This window comes from Manis pentadactyla, chromosome 9, assembly GCF_030020395.1.
Source record: "Manis pentadactyla isolate mManPen7 chromosome 9, mManPen7.hap1, whole genome shotgun sequence".
In the NCBI taxonomy this organism is placed as follows: domain Eukaryota; kingdom Metazoa; phylum Chordata; class Mammalia; order Pholidota; family Manidae; genus Manis; species Manis pentadactyla.
The window spans coordinates 7,549,982-7,573,785 of record NC_080027.1 but is presented as its reverse complement, the minus strand read 5'-3'; the positions used below and the strand labels follow the sequence as shown (position 1 = coordinate 7,573,785).

General features: G+C 58.4%; 1 protein-coding gene across 5 annotated transcripts in view; it reads right to left on the bottom strand.

The window, feature by feature from the left end:
• Window positions 1-23,804, bottom strand: part of ANO1 (anoctamin 1) — a 140,814-nt gene that overhangs the window by 67,241 nt on the left and 49,769 nt on the right. For all 5 annotated transcript variants that reach the window (XM_057506707.1, XM_057506703.1, XM_057506704.1 and 2 more), the window contains exons 2-3: window positions 13,962-14,134; window positions 6,929-7,261 (exon numbers count right to left, since the gene is read on the bottom strand). In XM_057506707.1, the coding sequence (XP_057362690.1) occupies window positions 6,929-7,261; window positions 13,962-14,134 (506 nt within the window). The remainder of the gene's footprint in view (window positions 1-6,928; window positions 7,262-13,961; window positions 14,135-23,804) is intronic.

The following is a 23,804-nucleotide window of genomic DNA, read 5'->3' as shown; positions in this document are numbered from 1 at the left end:
TGGAGCTCTGCCCTGGGGCCCACCTGGACATGCTCCTGCCCGAGGGCCCCAGAAAAGCTCCCAGTCGCTGGGCGTGGAGCGTCACTCCCTAGATGGCACCGTGCACTGGTGCAACCATGTCCTCTACATGGTCACAGCGCTGCCCAGACTCATCCAAAGTGAGCCCTGGACCCAATGAGCACAGAGCCTGGGGGAGGCCGAGAACGTGCAGGGACTGGGCGGGGGTGTCCCTTCCCCTCAGCCTTCCACACAGGGTCTGGTTCCAAGGCCCTGTGTCTCAAAGGAATAAACAATAAGTAAATCGGCAGAAAATGTTCACTCACAGTCTTGCATCTGTGACAGGCAGGTAGGTGACTCAGAGCCACCCTTTGGCAGAAAACAATAAAAAATGGACAAAGAAGTAAAATAAAATAAAGTGAAATACCCTTAAAATTGTTTATGAGGTGAAAGCAGGCTACTGCCTGGCCCGGATGAGTGACCAGGCCCCGACCAGGAGGTGCCCAGGACAGATGCCCTGGCGGCCACTAGGGTTGGAGTGGGGCATGGAGTTTAAGCCCCAGGCCCTCCCAACATGGGAGTCTAACAGGAGACCTCCACAAAGGGCACCCCTCCGCCAAGCCCAGGGAGTTGCAGGAAGCACCATCCTGGTGAGAGCAGAGCAGGGGAGAAGACAGTGTGAAAACCACCAAGAAGTTCTGGCCTCCAAAGGCCATGGCCCCAGTGGGTCTGGGACCTCAGCGCATGACCTCGGTTCAAGGTGATTCCGTTGATAATGCCCTGAGATGTGTGACAGACACAAGCCCCCAGCCTGTCTGCGTAAGGGACCTTCCTCCCAGGCCATGGGGTCCCTATGGCTGTGTAAGGACAGCGTCCAGCGAATGTGTGAGCCAGGCCACCAGGACCTGGGGACAAGCAGCAGAAGGGACCCTCAGCCTTGGGAGGCTGAAAGGGTTAGAGGATAATAAATCAGCCACACTTACCTCTTTAAGGGAATAAGCCTCACCACAGAAAGGTTTTGCAAAAGACCGGAAACTATTAAAAATGACACAGCCAACTTGGAAAAAAACCAAACAGAACTTCCAGAAATAAAACAGTGTCATAAGGAGAATTAAAAACTCAGCCGACAGGTTTAAAAATACCCACCCCCTCCACAGAAAGGCAGACTTGTCCAGGCAGGACAGGGGGTGCTGGAAAGGTGGGGACCCTGCTTTCCAGAAAGGACAGAAATGGTCCCTCATGTAGCTGTGGCATTTGCCAATTTTCATGGTGTAAATACTCCAGCTGTGGACTATTTCAAGCTACCAAAGGGTTAATAGCCAGCTAACAGAATTCCGAGTCTGGCACCCCACCTGGCCTGGCACCCCACCTGGCCGGAGTCACAGGGATTTTACCCCAGACGCCTGGGACCCTGGCGGGGCACTTTAAAAACTTGGTTTTACAAAGAATGTCCAGAATTCACTTTTCAAAAGAAGTGAAGTCAGAAGGGGTGTACAAAAGCCTCAGCAGAAGGCTCAAGAGACACAAAACCTTTAGGACCAAAGAAATGAGCGTGTAGTGGTAGAACTGTGAACAAGTAGAGAAATGACAGCTTCAGGCCTAGCCTAGGGGTTCCCAACATCCCACGTGGGACAGGCCCGCAGGGGAGGCGCTCAGCCTGGAGTGGGGTTGGGGGCTGGGGCAGATTGCGTGGTTCCAGGTAAAGAACACAAGGTTAGGAGCCAGGACCCAGGTTTGAGGGCTAATCCTGCCCACGACCAGGCTGGTGGCCCTGGTCTCCTCCCTGTGTCTCCCAAAGCCTCAGTCCCTTTCTTTCCGTCTGTAAAGGGGAGTCTGATTCCTGCACCAGCTACTTATGGTGGGGTTCGGGCACCCACATGGGAAGGGTGGGGGTTTGCCTCCAAACTGCCAAGTCCCCCTGAGAATATCTGCTGCTCATTTGCTCTCATATATGGACATGTCGGCATTAGACCTCAGGTTCCTCGGCGTGGCGCCCCCACCCACTGCCTGGGGCTGTGAGGAGGCTCGCTGCCCTCCAGTGCTGAGAGCCAAGCCCAGCACCCTCCAGACACCTGCCTCCATCTGCCAGGCCTTGGCTGCAAAGGGAAGGAAATGAGTCCTCCTCCCTGACATGTGATCACGGGCCACCCCGCCCATCCTGTCCCAGTCTCCTGGGGCATCTCCACATGCAGGGCACCTTTCCCTTTCCAGGCTTGCCTTTCTGAGTCCCGTGGGGCAGGAAGGAGGCTGCAGCCTGGGGGGAGGACCGCAGGGCTGCCTCGTACCGCCACCCCCATTTCACAGGTGGGAAACTGAGTCGAGGTTGCTCGGCCAGGAAGGGGCCGGTAGGGTCCCGGCCGGCCCTGGGAGCTCGGGGGCCGCGTCCCCACCCATGCACTGGAAGGCTGGAGGCAGCTCCCATTCTCTGCCCTGTCCCGCACTTTCAAGAGAACGTTTGCAGTAACAACAGTTGGGGGGCAATGCCACAGGACCGCCCCAGCTCCGGGGAAGGGGGGCACCGGGAACGGCAGTCCGGGGCACAGAGGGGAGCCCTGCAGCAGCACGAGGGCAATCAGACTGCAGGATGTCCGCAGCTGGGCAATGCCACCAGAGCCAGGGCAGGGCCACCCTCGGGGCCGTGTGGGCCCTGCCGCCCTGGCACACACAGCCCGGTGTAGTGGGTGGCCTTCTCAGCAAGGACCCACGGACGTAAATAACGCCCAGCCTTTGAGGCCAGACTTGAAAAACGCTGACGGGTTCCAGATGCAAGGAAACTGCTGGCCACAAGCCGCTCTCGTCCGTGCAGTGGGGACCCTGGAAACTGACCCCCTGCTGCGGGAGGGCGAGGAAATGAGGGCGAGATGAGGGCAGAGAGGCTCTCCTTGAGAAGAAAGGCCTGGGCCTCCTGCCCCATGACCCTTTTTCTCCCTGTCATTTCCTCTCGTGCGTGCTGTCCAGGGCTGCCTCTGCCAACATGCTCCTGTGAGACCCGTCGATCCCCCGCCTTGTGGGCCCTCAGCCCAGGGTAGCCAGGGCCGGCGTCTAGCTGGGGCCACCTCTGGGTGCTGAACAGTAGACAGAGGGCCCACCTCTGGGGAGGCTTCTGCTGACTCCAGGGGAAAAGGCTGCATGTTCCTTACACCTCAAATCATGACCCTGGGTTGGCATGTGCCCTGGTAGCAGGTTAGAAACAGTATCAGGTCCTCCCCAGACCTACTGACTCAGCGCCTGCATTTTGAAAAGACCCCCTTGGGATTCCTGCACATGGGCCCTGCAGCGAGGCAGCCAGGCCGAGGCTGCACACCCAGACCTGCCCCCAGCTGTGAACCACGCCTCGCTCGCCCACTGCCAGTACCTCCAGGCAACCTGTGCCAGCTGCCCAGTTCCTGGGACAACCCGGTAGTCTCAGCTGTTGCAGTGGGGCAAGCTGGGGCTCCCCAGAGGTGTCCATGTCCTCACCCCCAGAACCTCAAAATGAGACCTTATTTGAGTCTTTCCAGATATAAGACAAGGTCATACAGGATTAGGGACCCTAAACAGAAAGACTGTGTTCTTATCAGAAGAGGAGCAACACAGAGATACCCAGAGGAGTAGGCACGTGATGACGAGGAAGGGGCTGGAGGGAGAGGCCGCGCGCCCAGGAGTGTAGGAGCTGCCAGAAGCTGCAAGAGGCGGGAAGGACCCCCCGGCCCCTCCAAACCTTCAGGGAAGCATGGCCCTCGACACCCTGACTGCTGACTCTGGCCTCCAGGACTGGGGGAGAGTCTGTTCGTGTTGCTTTAAACCCCCTGACCCTGACACGTGGTCCTTTGTTACGCAGCCCCAGGGCACTAACTGTTCTGTGTCCCTAAGAAGCGGCCCCCTGTGCCATCAGCCAGGCCACCCCAGGATGTTTTCACAATAAACCTCCTGTCCCGGGAGAAAGGTGGGCACACAGGGCCCCAGTGGTGGGCTCAGAGCCGCCCCGCCCACGAGCCGTCCAGCACCCCACACGGTCGGCCGCTCGGGGAGAGCACACCTGAGCCCTGGCGCCCTCCACGCGATGGCCTGGTCATCGCCGCTGAAAGCAGGCCGGCAGACAGTGGGAGGGGCCCCTCCACGCAGGGAGCCTTCCTGCCCCATCCCCACCCCTCTCCCTCTCTCATTTGCTCTCTTCCCTCTGCCTCCCTGTCCAGCCTTAGCAGGGTTTCTCTACCAGGGGAAGGCTGGCCCATGGGGAGATCTCAGAATGTCTAGGGACGTTTTGGGTTGTCACGAATTGGGGGTGCTACTGGCCAGGATGCCACTCAATACCCAAAGCCAACAGTGCCAGGCTTGAGAAAACCGGCTTTACGGCCACGATTCTTTGTCTTCGGGGTCATGGAGCGTCTGCGTACCTGGTGGGTCGCATGGATTTTCCTCCCCGGGGAAGCGCACAGAAGCCCTGATGTGCTTCAGTAAAGCCTGTGCAGTTGGTTGATTTGGAGGCTACCTTATTTTCAAAACTGCAAACGCTTCTGCTCCTTGGGACCCAAGCACACTCCTGGGAACGATTCATTAGCAGGGCGTCACCCCTGAAATAAATGCACCCATGGCTATCTGCTGATCAGGCTGGCAGGGGCCCGCACACCCCTCCAGGGCTGCATGCGCCCCAGTGGCCTTTCACAGACTCCGGTTCCTCCTGGCTCGGCGACGGCAGCTGAGAACCACAGGCAGCAGCAGGGGAAGGCCTTTCCTGGGGGCCTGGGGCCTCCTTCAGCTCAGGTGAGAGCTTGGGGATCATAGGGCCCGTGCAACAGACAGCTTATGCTCTGAGACCCCAGCAGGGGGACAGTGTGAACCTGGCTTCAGCCGCTCTGAAGGCCCGAACTGCCTGTCTATACCATAGTGACACTAGCATCTGAAAAACAGCCCAAATTGACCCTGTAAAGCCTCTTGCAGCTGCAGATCCAAATTATCAATGACATTTTGGGTGACAGCAACCAATGTCTTTATGTTTGCTTTTCATTCCAAAGTCACATAGAGAATACAAAGTTTAAAAAGGAGTATGTGTGACAAGGCAGTTCACTGGGACGGGAAGGCTCTCTTCTCCCTCCGGGCACTGCTCTTCCTGTGTCCACATGAGCAATAATATGGAATTTAATCAATATCAGCCAGTAAGAAGCTGCCACGTGCCAGACTCCAAGCTAGCGCATTACACACGACGACCCAGCGATGAAAATGATGACGACTGTCATCTCCACTTTAGAGACTGGGAAACAGGTCTAAGCAGCTCTGTGTCTTGCAAACGAGATAGGGTCTGGGATCTGGCCAGGGTCAGTGTGAATCACCAGGCCTTGCGGGGCCCTTTTAAACACAAGGCTTTAAAGTTGTCGACAGGGAAGAATGACCAGGACAGGGAGTAGACACCCCAGTGAAGAGACAAGGTGCACAGAGCCCGGAGCCCAGCATCACGGCCCTGCACGCCCAGCTCCTGGGAGAGGCCTCCCTCCAGCCTCTCCTGCCTCTGACGGAGCCCGTTTGCTTCTCCAGTTATAAAGTGACATGTTGAAGTCAAGTCTGCATAGCGGTGGCATTGTTCTGGCAAAAAGCCATAGGGCTGGCCAGGCAGAACAATGTGAGAAGTCCCGCAGCAGGCGACTGCTCCTCTCCTCCGAGCAGCCCCAGCCGGCCCAGGTCTAGGGGGAGACAGAAAGCTCCAGCCAGGGAGGGGCCGGCACACGCCTGCAGCAGCCACTGCCCCGAGGCAGGTGCTCTGCAACCCTGCTGGGGTCCAACTGTTGCTTCCCAATACCAGAACTGTTTAAGGCCCCTCACACACCCTTGCAACTCCAGTGGGAGGCATGCTTGCTGCAGAACTCACCAGCACTGCCTGGCCGCCAACCTCTGAGGTGGACGTTATCCAAGAGATGCTTTGTGTGGAACACCAGATCCCCCGACCACTGGGTCATGGCAGAGAGAGGCCCCGATGAGCATTTTTAGTTGCTCTCAGGGGCAGTACTATGGACCTGTCATGAAACAGAGCTCACATCCCAGCCCTCTCACTGGCTAAGTCGCTGGTGTAAGTCTCCCAGAGGCGTCCTTATCACCAGACCCAAAGCGCTCCGTATTCAGGGCCACTGGGGTTCTCATCAGTGAAACAGCGAACCGAAACCAACTTCTATTTCAAACGTCCTTGGTTGACTCGCGGCTCCCTAGGTTAGCTCACTGGCTCTGCTCTTCACACGCGGTAGACTTTTGCTGACTCTTGGTTAATCTGCACAGTGACCCCTCTAAAGGCTACAGGCCTGTCACCAAATGGAAGGAAGCCTCCCCTGCAGGCACAGAGAGGTTGCAGAGCCCGGGGGGGGGGGGCGGGGGGAGCGCCAGCAAACACCTGAGAAGACCAGGGAAGCAGCCACTGCCCAGGACTGCCAGGCCCTTCCCCAGCACCACTGCCCTGCCTTCTGCCACCACGGGATCCCCACATGCCAGGTGCATTGCCCTTTTCTCTCCCCAGAAAGCTTTCCCTTAGAAAATTCCCAGGCCTTGCCAGGGGGAGGGGCTCCAGGAGACAGCATCCTGGGCAGGAGATTCCAGAGCCCCAGGGCCCAGCACACACACACGGAGAAGCTGAGCCCCGAGAAGGGCCAAGGCCAGTCACCAGGACACCTCCTGGGAGAGCTCTGGCCCCCAGCCCTCCGGACGGGCACAGCTTCCCAGGGAAGGACTGACCAGAGCAGGAAGTATCCTGACCCCAAAGGTCATCACTGAGGCCAGCCCCTCCCCCAGAGCAGCTGGGGCTCCCCAAAGCCTCCAGGAAGCAGCTTTCACCCCACCCAACGGCCAGCAGTGGCTCCAGGGCCCTCTCCACTCCGAGAACAGGCTAGGGTCAGAAGCTCGCCTCCCGCACGCCCTCCGGGACGAGCTGCGCGGCCCACCGCCCTCCCCAGTGCGCCCAGGGCATAGTTACGTCCTCGTCCCGCTCCAGCTCCAGGCCTGCCTCCAGGAGGTTGCCCTCGTACTCCTCTCGGCGGAAGCGCTTGTCGTCCTCGTGGTAGTCCATCGGGGGCTCGGGCTCACCCGCGCCCACCAGGGCCCCCTTCCCGGGCAGGGGCTGGTCCTGCTTGCTGCTGCGGGCCGCCAGCGTGGCGTCCCCCTGCTGGCCCCTCCTGGCCAGCGTCCTGCTGCCGGAGGGTCTCTTGTGGTGGTACACCAGGATGTAGTCCACTTTGCGCCTGCCATCGCGGAAGTACAGGCCGTACTTGCATTCAGCATCAGGGTCCACGGACAAGGAGTTCAGCAGCTGAGGGGAGAAGACAGACACCCGCCTGCTGTCAAGCTGTTCAGGATGGGCCTCCGGAGGGCAGAGGGCTGCAAACCGAGCTGCTCCACCCATGTGCTCCCTTGCTCATTCAGCAAAGGCCTACTGAGCACCTGCAGGAGCCCCTACACTGCGGCCAGGCGACTTGGGGGCCAGAGGGAAGGTCAGGGAGGTGGGCAGGGAGGGCTGCTAAGAGGGTCACTGCAGAGGCAGCCCCGCCTCAGTGTCCTTATCTACCTGGAGGATAAGGGATATTCATGGGACAGCGAATTAAAAATCAAGAACTCCATGTAGATGCAATGACACATGGCTGCTGGGAAACCCAACCCCGATTTCTAGAGCTCCTGCTGATGACTGAGGGCAGACAGGCTAGTCAGCAAGCTGGTCTCCATAAACAGGAGAAGATAAATGAAGTCCGCTGGGGTGCAGTCTAATGAGCAACACCTGACAGTCCTCGGCGCTGAGCCTCGTGCCCTGCACCTGACCGCCCAGCTGGACGGCGCCCTGCCGCACCTGGGCCCATGGCTGGGCGCTGGTCACGGGGCAGCAGGGCCGGCCAGCTGTCAGCCAAGACTACAGCAAAGACACCTGGATGGCCGGGGGACCCCCTGTGGTCAGGATCTCTCCAAGCTTTGGGCATTATGGGCAAGGGATGGAGGGGAGGGACAGGAACAAAGTGGGTGCTTGCTGCAGGGGAAGGAGGCAGGAGGGTCCACTCCTGGTTAGGGAGGGTGGGCTCATGCCCCTGAGGCTCAGGCTGTGGGGTTGGCCCCAGGATGCTGCCTGCTGGACTCTGGGCATTGTTCACAGCCTGAGCCTGAATAGTGCACGGCCAGCAACTATGGCTGGCGGGAGGCTGGACATAAGCAACAGACTTCAATCCACAGGGTCCAGCGCCAACTTGGCAGCCTGCACGGGACCCGACCCAACGTGGATGCCCAGCTGGCCTGCTCCCGCAGGTCTACATCCAGAGATGGCTGGGAGCTTAGGGGCCAGGACCATCCTTTCTTAGGCAGACAGCCCTTGGAGGGCCCAGGGGGCAGGGTGGAAGGGAGGCCCAGGCTGGGCCCAGCCCAGGGCAGCACCAGGGAAGGCTCCGGCATCTTCTGTGGGTTAATATTGCACGAGGTGGGGAAAGAGTTGCACGAGGTGGGGAAAGGGGAACAGAGGTATAGGAGGTAAGGACCACCCGAGGTTAAAAGGCAGGCAGGAGGCCGAGCTCGGCCTTGAAGTCCATCTGCACGCCCTGGGCGCTCTGTCCCCCAGTAGTAACAGGGGCATGTCCTCTGGGACCGAGCCTAGGAGGGGGCCCTGTAATAGGCCCACTGGACCTGGAGGAGGTTGAACTCACATGGCTGAAGCAGTTGGCCCCTGACGCCCCACTAGGGGGTGGCCCTAGGGACCAAATTCCTGCTGGTTGACCCCCAATGGCCTGCTCTGCTTCCAGCACTAAAGCGCACAGGGAGGGTGCAGCCATCAGCCGGGCCTGGCTTCTGCCCCACTCTCTTGGGACCAGCAGGTAAGGTCCGCATGCTGCAGGTACGGGGTAGTGCGGGGGGCCTCAGTGTCCACCTCTGTAAACGGGAGGGTAATATCAGCTCCCCAGCTGCGGCCAGGATTAACTGGAAGAAAGAACCCCCGTGCTGGGCGGACTCTAATTCCTGGGGGCCTGTGGGCACTCGGGGAACGAACCCACTGCCAGCCGGGCAAGAACGTGGCAGGTGGTCTGACCATGGTGGACCCGTGGTCTGCAGGGCGGTGGGGGCGGGTGCACCTACAGGCTATCAGCCTCCTGGGCCCTCCAGGTGCTTGGCTTCTCCCTATTTTCCGAAAGGGGAACTGCGGTCCTCTGTTTACAGCTCCCAAGGGCCGACCGCCCACCCTTCTCTCCTGCCCCACCGGCCCCAGCTTCCTTCCCACCCCTGGCTGGCACTGGAGTCAGGTCACCCCCTCCTCTGTGCCCCTGCACATGCTGCTCCCTGCCTGCGTGCTCTCCCTCCCTCCTCTGTCACAGCTGGCCCCGCCCGGGACAAATTCCCCCACCCTCCATGCTCTGGAGGTCCCTGACCCCTCCGGCCAGTGGGGGTCTCGTGCACCGCGACTGCAAGGCCACGGCGGGGTCCTGGCCAGGGACTGCCCTTAACACTAGCACCAGAACCTGCTACACACGGCGAGCTCAGGGCCTGGTGGGGGCCCCATAAACACCCCTGAGTGGCCAGAATAGCAACTAACACTGAACAAAGTGGACCAACAAACCCTCAGAGAATGGGAAGGAAGTTCAGAGTGACCCCATCCAATCTGAGAGCAGGGAAATTAACCGAGGGAGTGGCCAATGACTCCCTACCAATGGGAGACAGGAGGAGGCCTCCAGGTTCAAGATTGAGCATCACCACCTGCCCTCTGGGGCCTGATTGAGGGCCCTCAAGGCCTGACAGTCTGCGGCAGCACAGAAACATCCCTCCCACCTGGGGGAGCACAGCACAGAGGCCTGACCGGGGGTGGGCATCAGCCCAGCCCTGGTGCTCCCAGTTGTGTTAACCCAGGCACACTAAATAATCTCCTCGTCCCTCAGGATCCCCTTTATAAAGTGAGGGCCAGGGGACTAATCAGACTCCCTCATAAAACAGGACTTCCCTCAACAGGTTATTGCAACAGGGCCTGACCTATGGGGACCTCTCAATAGAAGTTGGCTCTGATTTGGAATTAAGACAGAAGCACAAATAAACAACTAGGGGAGGACACGGGAAAATAATCTCCTGGTCAAACTGGACCACAAATGAAAGATGGTGGCAGTGCCAAATCCAGATTTTAAAAAGTTACCAAAGGGAGCTGGATGGGCTGCAGGCGGCAGTAGGCAGCCCGATGCACAGGTGTGAGTCCAGACCCTCCCCTGGGCTGCCCCTGGCAAACTGCTTCACCTGTCTGCGTCTTCGTTTTGTAAAATGGGATGGTCCTACCTGAATAAGCAGGAAGTGTGGGCCGTCTTCCCACTACACTCTGCATGGGCTCAGTGGCTCCCAGGCTGCTGGGAGCCATCCAGAGCTGGGCTCAGCAGGACCTGGGGAGGTCACTGCACCGTGGGCACTGCAGAGGCTGCCGTAGTGGCTGTGTGGGCAGTAGAGTGGACCCTCTTCTTGTGCAGGACAGGATGAAAAGGCAAAGGTGTAACTTGCCATAGCAGGGGTACAGGTTAGACTTGGTGCAGGACTTCCCAACCCAAAGGCTTGGGAAAACTTCACAATGTTCTCCCTTTCATATCCTTGAGAAAGGAGGTGGGTAACCTCTCCACACACTGCTGTCGAGGGTGAGGGGTTTCTTGTTCATGTCTTAAATGGCTGGTGCTGCATTTATGGCTACAGAATGAAATAATGTCTGCATGAATGAACGGGAGGCTTGGGTTCTGCACAGTAACTGGGAGGGCCACCAGACGGAGGACACGGAAGCTGAGACCCAGCCGGGCCAGCAGCCTGGGCACAACACTGCCCCGCTCTGAGCCTCGGGTTTTCCAGTTGCAAGGTAGGGACAAAACCTCTCCTTGCCGGAGGTCACAGCTTTCTGCGAGGACCGAGTGTGATGGGAGGTCTGAAAGCATTCCACAGGTTTCCTGGAGTATTTGGGGGAGACACTCCTGGAAGGAGCTTCCCAGAGGAGGACAGAAAGAGGGTGAAAGAGAAACAGCTCCCCTAGGTTACGTGGGACAGTGTCAGGGGACAAAGGTCCCCTCTCGGCAGGAGTCCCCTGTCCCACACCTGCCTCTCCACACTCCAAGAAAAGGGTAGCAGATGGACTGGGTGCCTGTGTTCACATCCTGGATGCTAGACGGGACCGCATTTGGTCACTGGGCTTCCTCCCTGGAGGTGGAGCCGTAGGAGCAGAACTCACACATTTGTGTGAAGTCACGAAGGCAGAGCACATCTAAGTGCCACACTGACTCTTTCCAAAAATGGGGAAACTGGAATCAGTGACCTGCCAGATTTCTTTCGGTTCTGGGAGTCTTTGAAATTCACATCCATGGGGAACATCACTTTTAAGCTTCATCTGTATTTCAAAGAGGTTTTTAATTAAGTCACTGGCACACGTATCAATTTATCTCAATTTATCGTTGTGGGGCAAACGTGGTTATCTATAACCAGATCACCCCAGTGGCAGGTAAACAGGGAAGCGCTCTTATCTCGCAGGCACTAGCATCAGGTGCTTCTCTCGGGGTGGCTGGGCTTGTCTGGGCACACAGACTTGGGGCCACTGACAGCTGTCAGTTTGAAGGAAGAAAGAAGAAACACCTAAACATTAACACGGAAAAAAGTTAATGAAATGAATTGCAGCCAACCTAACCTCTGGCTTTGAGTCACTTCTTAGACCTCTTTGTACAGAAACAAAGAAGTGACTTCCACCCTTGAACTTGGCAATGACGGGGAAGCCAAGGTACAGACACACAAGCTGGGAACAGCAACTTGCCTGGGATGGGCTCTCTCTGCCAGCCAATTTGAAGTACGGAGACACTGCACGTATGGGATACATGTCTGGGACCCGGAGAGGCACTTTCTGAAACGCCTTTACATGCACAGAGCCGCCTTCACCGGGTGACTCAAGGTAATTATTGGCTTGAGCTGTGCCGGGGATGCCCTTGGAGGCACTCCTTGTCAGTCTCCTGGCCCTGCACAGACAGGCCCCTAGCTCCTAGAGCAGCTGCTTCCGGCGTGTCCGTGGCCATTTCACCAGCAGGACACTGCTTGGCCATCTCTCCTTCCTGCGGTCAGTGTCCACAGTCAGTGTCCCTGATTCACAGTCCTCCAAGACCACAATACCTGAAACCTGCTGACGGTGAGAGGTGTGTGCAGAGTAAGAGTCAGTAGTCTCATCTGGGCTTGGCTGCATGTTTCTGGGCTGTGAAGACCTTGAATGAAGGGCCCAGTCTTTGTGGACTTTGTGGTCCTCGCCAGGGCTTGGGAAAGCCATCATTTCCCAATCCAGATAAGCCACAGGTCCCTAAACTAAAACTCCAGAGCCCAGGGGCCATTTGTTTAGGGCCCCATTTCTTATTTCACATCCAGTTCATCATCAAGGTGAACCTGGTCTACCTCCAGGATGTCCATTTCTCTCCACTTCCCTGGCGGCCACCACCGGCTCAGGCCCCCTGACTGGAATCTCTGTGTTCCTGTCTCTGGGACATAAGCAATTTCTTTACCTCTAAGCTCCGCCCTCCCCGCCCCAACCTCATCCCCATTACAGGTGTAACTAGCTCCTTCTCCAGAACGTCCATTCCTCAGGCAGCCTGTCCATGGCCACTGCCTCTGTGCCCCAGTCCTTCCTTGCTCTCCTCCCAGCTGGGGGGGACTTGGAATGGTCCATGTGTCCCGTCCCAGCCTCAGGTTCCTCATCTGTAGTAGCAGTACCCCCCCATACAGCTGCAGTAAGAGTTGAATGAGTTAATGCTCAGCTACTGACCTGCTGCAATGGGCACAGCCCTTTGTCACTGTCCTGGGGCACGATTCATCAGAGCACTCCTTAAGCCCCAGATGGGCGCGGCTCCCATCTCACGCTCTGTGGGTGCCCAGGACCCAGTGTGGCCTGGCACACAGCAGGCACACGGTTAGTTGAACTGATGGCCCCTGAGCTTGTAATGCTAGGGGTGTTCATCACAGGCAGACCCCTTTCCGTCCAAACCTCTTACCCGTGCTCCCCACACCTCTGTGCAAGCCCAGCTACCCAGGAGTCCCCAGTGCCCACAGGAGGCTCAGGTATGACCCAAGGGGGTGTAAGGCCTTCCCTGGAACACAGTGAGCCCGCCCTGCGGGAGTCCCACCTGGTAGGTACCCCCAAATGCTGGGGCCCTCCAGCCTAAGGGGAGAGAGCAGGGCAGGCAATCCCAGCTAGGTCAGGGCAAAGCAGAGGCTGGGGTCGGGGCCTGGGCCTGGCCTGGGAGGGGCCCTGGCAGCTGCGGCGGGAAGGACGAGAAAAGAGAGGCTGTTTTCCCTCCTGGGGTGAGCTGCCGGAGGCTCCCTGGCCAAAGGCCCCCGCTCAGCCCGTACCCCTTCCCGCAAACTTTGTCCTAACTTTAAGCCAAGTCGCCGAGAGATGAATTCTGTCCTTCAGGAATCCCTATGACCTCTGGGTCGAGCCCCGGACAGAGTGCTGGGGGTCGCGGGAACGGGGAGAGGGGTCCCCAACCACGTGGCCCGCTTGGCGCCAGCGCACGCGGCCCGGCTTCCACCAGGACTGGGCGCGGACGCCCGGCGGGGACAGGGACCAGCGGGAAGGGGTCTCCACCGACCGGCGCCCACCTGCCCGGGTTGCTGGGGGCTCCCGTGCCGGGGACCGCGCCCCGCGCCCTCCCCAAGCCCAGGGTAGGTGAGGAAGACGCCGGAGGGTGGAACTCCAGAGGGGCGCGGCTGTCGCCTAAGGGTGGCGGCGTGGTGGGTCGTGGAGGCTGCAACCGTCCGCGGCGAGGCGCCCCCCAGCCCCAACCTGCTGTTCTGCCGCCGCCGCGTGAAGGGAGTGCCCCGCCGGGGCCCCAGCCGCGGTCTGGCCCAGGCGCACGCCCGGAGAGGCGGCTGCGAGCGGGCCGGGGGCCCGGCGGGGTCGCGCGTTCGGCGGGGGGGCGCCCCGCACACCCCGAGCCCCGCGGGCCTCCGTCCGCGGCGCAGGTGCGCGGCCGTCCCGCGGCGCGGCCGCCCGCACTCACCGTGCCCTCGGACGGCAGGTAGCCGATGTCCTCGATGGCGCAGATGTTGATGATGTGGACGCTGCGGTCCTCGGCCGGGAGCGTCGAGTACTTCTCGTGGACCCTCATCTCGCCCGTCTGTGCGCCGGGACCGCCGGGCGGCGCGCCCTCGCCATCCACGGCCCCGGCGGCCTCTGCAAGCGGACACGGCCGCGTTCGCGCGCTCCCGGGCCCGGCCTCCCGCCCCGCCCCGCCCGCCCCCTGCCGCCCCGGCCCGCGCCGGGCGCCCCCTGCTGCCACCCCTCCGCACACACAGGCCCGCGCCGGGCGCGCCCCGCTGCCCCCCAGGCATCCCCTGAGGTCCGCGCCCCGCCCCCCAGGGCTGCCCCCTCGCCCCGCAGGCGCCCCCTGCTGCCCCGGGCGGGCCAGGCCCGGGCGCGCCGGCCTCTGCCTTCAAGAACAGCAGCGCTCTGCGTCCGCTTATGGCAGGGGCGGCGGCCACGAGGGACAGATTTTCCATAGAAATGCTTTTCCATAGAAATTTAAACGCAGAAAGAAAGGTTTCCATTCCAAGTTTTACTTTAACCCGGAGAAAATGCTCCGTGTATTGTTTCGAGGGCGGCCAAGGTTTCACACCAGAAACTTCCAGCAGCCCCCACCTCCAGTAAAAGTCTCCAAAAGTCGCCCTTCTGTGCCTGTCGCCCCGGACGGGAGAGAGGCTTCTGAGATGAGGCGGTGGACGCCCTTCCCCGCGCGCACTCACGCTGGGAGCCCCCTGCGGCTGCATACCTCCTCTTCCAGGGAGCCCCCCCTCCCCCGCTCTCTGCAGGCCTTCTCTCTCCAGCTGCCCTCGCTCCTTGTGCGTCTCCCCCCCTCCCCCCCACAGTGGGCGTCTCTCGGATACCCTAAGGCGGCCTGCAGCCCCACTTTGGAACGCTTAGTCTTGGGTGACCAGGCAGAGCAGAGCCCTCTACTTAGATCACCCCATCCTACCCCAGAGCATGGTCCTTATTCTGCAAAAAGGGATAGGGGCCTAGGAGGCCAAGGGAGGGAGTGGGAACTGTGCAGAGCCACAGGCACTCCGTGCACGGGGCTCTGCTGCCTCCCGGAGGGAGGGACGGGGTGGTAGGTTGTCCTCCAGGACTGGCAGGGGCCTAGTACGTGGTAGGACTCCTCAGGGTATGTCTTTTAGTCCTCTGTCCCTGCAAGAAGAGGATGGGAGGACACATCTCTCCAGGGGCAGCCACGCTCAGGTTTAGTCCCAGGGCCACATCGGCAACCCTGCCCAGGGAGAATAAAGTCTCCCTTTCCTCTGCATCCCTACAACCCTGTTAGTTCTTCAAGGGGTGAGCCAAATGCCACCTCCTCCAGGAAGTCACCCTTGATTGCCTCTCACCAAAGCCATTCAGGCCCAAGAACCTGTCTGTTCCTCAACTACAGGGCTTCTTTTACTCCACCTCACTTTATAGTGGGTTCAATAATTCACAGTTGATGCTCAACAACTGCTTGTTGCGTGGCCACTGAGGAACATTCAGGTCCTACAAACGTGATTATAAAACTGCCTCCCAGGGTCATGATGTCATCAGCATGCTGGGGTTCCAAGAGTGGATTCTGGAATCGGATGGGGTGGGGACAATAGGGTGGGGTCTGGTTCCAGCTGTGGCACCTTGGGCCGTGACCTCAGGCAGGTCTCCTTAGCCACACCGAGCCTCCCTCTTCTCCCCTAAGCACCAAGTGTGCAGGAAGCTGCAGCTCAGCTCCAGACACGGGGTGGCTGGGCAGTGGTGGCCATTGTTTCTACTACTGTCATCTTGTCATTGTCATAACTCCCCTCCCCCAATTTAGGCTCAAGTCTGTGACTGTCTTGAACTTGGGGAGGTGCAGGAAGGTTACTCTGTCCTTGGGCTGGCCTTGCCAGTGGGCACTAAGTGGCCTTAAAGGACCCGTTGTCTGCACCTTGGACAGCAGGAGCAGGTTTGGAGAAGTGCACCAGGCTGACCAAGTCCCCACTGGAATCAGCCCTTCATGGTCTCTGCCATACTGGAGAGAGACCCTAAAAGTTCAGGTTTACAAGGCTGGGAAGAATGACGCGTGCACACACACACACACACACACACACACACACACACACACACACACACACACACGCAGGATTAGGTAACTTCATTTTCTTATCCTTGTTGGTAAACAACTAAGATTGTGTAACCCTATGTACTGTCTTTCTAAATTTATTTTCAAGTGGCAAAGGTCTTGCAGAAATCTGAGGCATAATTTGTGTAAAAAAGAGTAAAAATATAATTCTTCCATTCTGAGTACATTGGCATTCCCAAACATTTGCGAAGGACACCTGACCGCTGACCCTGGGACGCTCTGGGACTTTGTGCTTGCGCCATTCTGGGGGCTGCAGGGTAGGGGACAGGCTCTTAGCAGGCCGCTGCAATCTCCTCCCAGGACAGCGCCCCCTATGGCTCTGCCCAAGAAGCTGTGTCTCACCTCCTGCTCCTGTCTCTGGTGGCTCAGCTGTTCCAAGGCCTCGGCTGGCCGGCAAAAGCCTCCCTCTGTAGCCTCCCCAGCTGTGTCCTGCTCCCTACATGCTGCCTCCTCTGGTCTCTCTCCCAGTGCACCCAGGTGGACAGTATGGAAATGCTTCAGCAAGTGGAGAGGACATGCAGGGTGGCCTCCATGAGCAGGTGAAAGGACAGGCCAGCAAGGATCAATTCCAGCCCCAGGCCACTTCCCGCCTGGGCTGGGGGGCCAACCAGTCGTACAAGCAACTAAAACTGGGAGAGAGGATGCGCATCTTCTCCATGGAGACGTATCCCAAGTTAGAGGGACTTCAGAGCACCCTTTTGGTCCTGGCGATGGCCTCCCATTGCTGGTTCCCTGCCTCAGGCAGCACACAGGAACCCTCTTGTGATTCCGTTTCCTCTGTGAGTCTCTAGTTACTCATAAATAGGCCCTTTAGATCAACTGTTGCATTAGTTTTGCATTTTCTGTTTTTTGACTCAGTGGTTCTCACTCTGAAGAAATGAAGGGGCAGATTTCACCAGCAGGACTAATTCCCTGCTTGTGAATTAGCAAAATCTTGTCTCGTGGGTCTAACTGTGCGCTTTATTATGGGAACTCTTGGGCTTCATATTTTGCCACAATGTTGCCCTTCCGTGTCATTGTGACCTCACCTGCCACCAGGCATTTATGTCTTTGCTGACATTTTAATAATCACCAGAAGTACAGGTGCAGAGTGACAAGGGACGCAGGAGATGAGATAGGCGAGCTGCAGGGAGGAGGCTCAGCAGGGCCTTTCCAGAGGGTCTGCGTGGACCTCGGTCTCACCTGCTTGCTATTGCCCATAGAAAGGACATCTTGCTCTCAGCCCTGCCCCATGGCAAATGCCTGAGCGTCACCTGGTGTCTGCACTTGGTGAGACAGCAGCAAACCAGGCTTTGCAAAGCCAGGCAGAGGCCCTTTGCTAGCCTGGCCCTGGCGAGCCCGGGGTTCGGGAGGGTCCAGAGAGCTGGACTCTGATGCAGAGCTCTCCGCAGGGCAGTGGACCTAGAGGGCTGGATCGTTCTTTGCCCCAGGGGCCAACTGGTGCACTGTAGGGTGTTTAGGGGCATCCCTGGCCTCCCCCGCAGATACCAGCAGCACCCTCCCACCCAGTGTGGAAACCAAACATGTCTCCAGACATTGTCAAATGTCCCCTGGGGAGGGACAAGCCTGTGGTTCTGCTGTGGCTTGCATGTCCTGGATTGCAGTCTCTGCTGTTACTGAAGAAACCCGTTTTTGCTGGTAAAAAAAAAAAGTCCCTGGGGGGCAAAATTGGCCCCCGTTGCCAACCACTGCTCTTGGGCTGACCAAGGCCCCCCCTGCCTGCATGCTGAGGCCCTGGGGGGCTGATCTTAGTGCCCATGTTTCTCAGGTGGGTGAGCAGAGGCCTAGAGAGATGACTACTTACATCAAGAGGGCAGATTAAGCCTTAAGTCTAGATCTCTTGAGCCCAGAACTGGTTTTGTTTGTTTGTTTGCTTATTTACAAAATACACAGATGCCCCCAGTCTGCTCTCAATCAGTGACGGTGGGGGGACTGGCACTGGCCAGGGCCCCCTCAGCTTTCTCCGTGTACCATCCTGTCCTCAGAGGTGCTAAATAAACGCTGCTGACTCACGGGCAGCCTGGGTGGGGAAGGAAAATGGAAGGAGTGAGCCGCTCATGACTCAGGGCTATTGTGGGAGCCCAGGGCCCCTATCCGGCTCCTGCGCTGGTTCCGCACCCCCTTCCAGTACCCGTGGTGGGCAACCCACGTGAGAAAGAACCAAACACCAAACAGGTATATGACCTAATGTGCTAAAAGCACTCGGGTGTAATTATCCCTGGGGAAGACGGCCGGCAGAATTAATTTATAACTGAGATAAGGTGGGCGGGGTGGCGGGACCACTGTCATTTCCTTCCCTCGAATGATGTCAGAACCCAAAGCAGAGGCCAGGGAGCTGCAGCTGGCCGGGGAGCCTCCGCGGGCATGGAAGCTGCCAGCCCAAAGTTCTGGAACGCAGCCAAAGCATGAAGTTCTGTCTGGGGGATTTTTTTCCCCAACAGAAACCATGGGCGTTGTTTCCATCAAAGGGCTTTCAGACGCTTCATGTGTTTTGCTAACCCTGGGCTTGCCTTCTGAGAATTCCTAAGAACTCTAAGAACATGCTCTGGTAGGCTAGAGCTTGGCCAGCTCAGCCGCTTGCCACCTCCTCCCGGAAGCCTTTCTGTCCCACTCAGTTGCCATTACTCATCTCTGTTCCGCTGGCCCTGCTCCTGGCTCTGTCCGGGCCCTGGAGGTCATTGCTGCTCCATCATCCTCATGCTCTGCTTTATTTCACTTCCCTGCCTGCCCTTGGCACACTGTAGTGTTCCCCATTTGTGTTTACTTATTGAACATGCAGTGGTACAGTGTTTACTATGCGCCAGCCCCACACTCAGCTCCACAGAGTTCTTTGGAAGGCTGGGGAGAAGTCCAGACTGAGCCTCAGACGGCTCCCTGCTCCCCAGTGACCCCGTGGGGATGACGGCGTTAATCCCTGCATTGATGGACGCTTGGGCATCAGAAACACCACCTGCCCGGCGGGGGGACAGGAGATGCTGGGAACAGCCTCCCCGAGCACAGAGGCTGTGCTAACCCGGACCACCCAGCCCAGCGCTGTGGAAACTCCAAGCCAAGCTCTGCTGACTCCTGCTTCTCAGAAGGAAAGCCGCTCCCAGTTTAACTCTGCTTCCAGGGGCTTGAAAGAATAACAGAGCCTCAGGCTGTCCCACTCTCAGGAGTGGTGACTCCCTTTGGGCGGTGACGAGAGAGAACAAACACTCGCAGCCCCCACAGCTTTCTCTGAGCTTACACCACTCTTCCAGCTGTGTGCCAGCTCCGGGGTCCAGGGGCCTCTGAGAGACGAGGACAGCCCTAGGTCCCGGCCGAAGGTGACTGAGGCCCCCTGGCTGCTGAGCTGGGGTGGGACTGGGACCCTGCCCGACTGACAATGTGTGACTCATGCAGGCAGCCCCACTGCCTGCTTCCCCCACATGCTCCATGAGTGTGCGTTTGTGTGCGTGTCGGGGCACACGTGCTTCATGCCTGCATTATTGCCCCTGGGGTCAGTGACACATGAGACCCTTAATTTCTCCAAAGACCCATCCTTAGGTGATGGCGGCAGCCTGACCCACTCAGGAGCAAACCCTCTGGACAAGTGTGGCCTCATCAGCTTTCCTGGAGATCCACAAAGCCAGAGCCCCACGGACAGCCACGAAGTTCAGGCATCTATGCAGGAAGATCCCGACACTTTGCTGTGGCACCCTAGGACTAGAATAGGAGATCTGCCAGGGTTTTGTGGGGCCACAGATAGCCTCTCCCCGGACACCATGGGTCATTTGTTTGTGCCCTCAAGTGTGCACGACTGGGTGCCAGCTTCTGTCTTGCGTCAGGGCCTCTGCTAAGTCTAGAGCTTCCATCCAGCAGCCGAGCTTCAGGGCTGCCAGCTTCTCATGGGTGGACACCATGTCCTGCAGTCCCAGGCACCCAGCCCAAAGAGACAGCTCGAATTTGCAGGAGACATGAATGAAACACGGGCTCACCAACAAGTCAGCGGGACTTCCTGACCCAACACTGGGGTTCAGACTCTGAGCCTCCCTGTCTGGGACCTCAGCCCTCACCCTCCTGATGCAACGTTCCAGCGTACTAACAGAAGTGAGTTCCCAGATCCACAGGACGCATCATCCACCAGGAACGTGATGTGAGCCACAGAGGTAATTTGAGAGAATCTCGTAGCCACACTGTAAGAGTAACACTAAACAGATGAAATTAATAAAATACCTGACAGTAGCCTGTCACAGAAAAAAGACTGTTTTCAACGTGTAACCAACATAAAAATTATCAATGAGGTATTTTACATCCTTTTTTTTCCCTACTAAGTATTTGAAATCTTGTGTGCATTTTATACTCATGGCACATCTCAGCTTGGACAAGTCACATTTCAAGGGTTCAAAGCCACGTGTGCTCAGCGATGATGCACTGGACAGTTTAGCTACAAAGTCTTTTAGTATTACTTAAGGAAAACTGTATTGGATGGCTTTTATTTTCTGTTTTATATTTTTCTGTGTTTTCTAGGATTTCTGCAATAAGCACAAATTAGATTTACCATCAGGAAAAGGCTGACTGTTATCGAGAGCCCAGATATGCCGCAAAGCCTGCAGGCTTACATCAGACCCTTTTATTGCCTAAGGAAAAATGGCCAATTTACTGGGATTTTATCTGAACACCACCTATTTAGAGGGTGCCACCTTTCCTAAAGGCCAACTGGAGGTGCAGTCCAAAACAGTCTGATAGAGCAGTCTTTAGTTACAAGACATATCTGATTACACCGCTGGTCACACAGGTTTTTAGGTGGAGGAGGTAAGGGAGCACTCTATTTTCACCTTGCCTGCCCGGCCCACCCATGGGCGTCCCCCCGGGCCCTCACTGCACCCCTGAGCTGCAGTCAGTGCAGTGCACAGGGACCCGGCACTGTGAGGGCTGGGCTGGCAGGTGGGGCGCCAAGTGTGTGGGGCTGGGGGCGTCCGACCCAGCTGCCCACCCCGGAGGACCCCAGGGGGACAGTCTCAGGCCCCTGCCTAGTAGCATCATTCCCTCCCTCTCTAGTTCCCTCTGCGCCTTCTCAGACCCCCTCCTGGCATTGCTCTTCCCCCCAGATCCCCCACCTCCCCTCTGCTGCGTGATTCTCTCCATCTCTAGTTCTGCTCCCACTCCCTCCCTTGTCAGTGCCAGGCTCCACGTATTTTGTCACCATGCAATGGCTCCAGATTGTCACGCCTGAAAATGACACCAGAAGTGAACCATAGGGGCCAAGCACAAAGGCACAGAATCGGCCACTTCTTCCATGGGCTCAGGCCTCACAGCATTTTCTCTTAAGAAGCAAAATGTTTGACTGTGTGACAGAGTGACCCCCGGGACTGAGGTCTGTCTGTGCAGAATGCATTATGAGCCACAACACATTAACTTAGCCCTTATGCTGACACAGACAGAACCCAGAGGTCCGTGTCTATCTATAGAGTAAGTACACACACACACGCGCACACACACATGAGTCAGAGACCAACTCATCCCTCCAGGCTTAAAAAGGGGCCCAAAGTGTATGACCTCCTTCCCCTGTGTGTGATTACTGGTCCCGACATCCTTCCAGAAGGTCACGCTGACTGTAGCTCATTGCTGCCCAGACCCTGCAAGACTTGTGGGTATGCAGACGTCAGAGGGCCACCTGTTTGTGGTGCCCACTGCCCCTGCCCTAATATGATCGCTCCCAACAGCCAGGCCTGAGAGTCACCCCTTCCCTTGGAGGCAGATTGACTGATTTATTCTCATGCCACGGTTTGATGCCCAGTGCAGGCTCTGCTCTCTGCTGTCCCCAGACTTGGTGGAGAGGCTGGCCTCTGCCTTCAGCACTGCTCTGCAAAGCCCAAGCCCCCTCCTTTCTGTGGGGACCCACTCCGGCCCCTTCAGTCACTTTTCAGAAAGGGAAGCCCGGCCAAGCTTTTGTCAGGGAGCATGCAGGTGCCTCCAGTTCCTTCCACAAGGAAGGCAAGGGGCAGCAGACCTTGCGTGGTGCCCACTGATGGGCCTCACGGGGGTGGTTGCCATGACTCATTTTCTAGGACCAAGTTTAACGAGGGGGGCTGGGTGGGTCTCCACCGCATCAGCGACCTCTGAGGCCCGTTTTCGAGGGAGGGGCCAGGGGGGCGGCCTTCCCTTGCTGCTGCCCCAGGTCACAGCCTTGTTTACCCTGGGACCCGACCAAGGGGACTGCGCTCCCTGAAAGGACCGCTGGGCTCTCCCCACTGCGGAGCACCATTTGCGGTGGGTCACAGGGGTTCATTCCCCCCGCCCTTCCAGGGAGCCCTCCGGTGGCGCTCTCAGCCCCTTCCTCTGCCCCGGAGCGCTGGCTGCCTGACTGTTCATTCTCTCCTGCGCCAGCAGAGCAGAGGCTTCGTCCGCCTGCCTTATCATCCGCTTTGGTCTCAGCACCTGGCAGAGCCCACCCAGCACGCGGCAGGTTGCTCAATATGTGTGCAAAGCACAAATGAGTGAATCACTTAGCCAGCGTCCACAGATTCTAGTGCCACGCGGAGCAAGACCTGCTACCACACGTCACTTTGTGTCTGCCTCCAGCCACCCTTGAGCTGCCCGCAGGGAACCCTCACAAACAGGGCGCCCCAGGAGCAAGCTGTTGTCTTAACATTTCAAGCTGATGGCTCCGCTCTGCTGGGGAAGGGCCACTGGCTCAGCTGCCACAAAAGCCGCATTGATAAGTTCCTGTCAGGCCTCTAACCTGGGGCCCTCCCGGGGGAGGGAGCAGGACTGGGCCTTGCAGGTGGGAGGGAGCCTCCCTCACCGCCGGGCTGCCAGCATGTGTACTAAGGCCCTACTGTGCAGCCCTGAGCACAAAGGGAAAGGCCTGCCCGCAGGCACACAGCCTTCAGTTGCCTGGGACGTCAGAAAGCCAATGGGCCCGGAAGAATGAGAGGCCTGGAAGGTGAGCGTGCGGTGAGCTCCGGCAGTAACTCCAGGGGCTGTGGCTCCTCAGCTGAGCCCTTTGGGTCACCAGGAAGATGACCACGAGGGGGAAGGAGGGCTGCTCCGCCGCCGGGCGTGCACCTGCACGTGCGGGGAGCTGGCAGGGAGAGGGGAGGGGCTGGAGGTCCGTTGTCAGGTAGCTGTCCTATAACACAACACGACTCGGGGACACAGCGCTTAGAGGCTGCAGCGGGCTGCCCGGAGCAGGACAGAGGGTTCCGAGGTCCCCAGAGGCGGGGTGGGCGATTCCTCATGGTGGCGGCCGTGTCCCGCTGCCAGGAAGACAGTCACAGCCGCTCAGGAGACGTGGGAAAGCCTGTGACAATCACGACTCCATTTTTATATCCATGCAAGGGTTTTAATGGCATGCGTGGGGGCTTCCTGTCCAGGGCGAGGGCCCCCCGCAGGAGGACATACCTGTGGGCGCAGGTGAGCAGCACGGGCAGCCCTGGAGTCATTCTGGTGCCAGTAGCTAATGGGCCTCCTGCAGGAGCCTTTCCTCGCTTCCAGGCCCCTTGGCACGTTTGTAAGGGTGGGCACGGTTTTCCCCACTGATCCGACAGAGCCCCCCACCACGAACGCAGTGGGGCTGGGCCGGGGGGTGCCTCTGAGCTGGGACCCGCTGCGAAGCAGAATGTCACAGTGGCCGGATGGCCAGCGCCTCTGCCCGTGGCCGTATCTTAGAGTCCACAGGAGAGCAGAAGCCGGCAAGGTGCCGTCAGCCAGGTAGGGCCAAGGCCGGGTGCTCGCCCCGCCCCCACC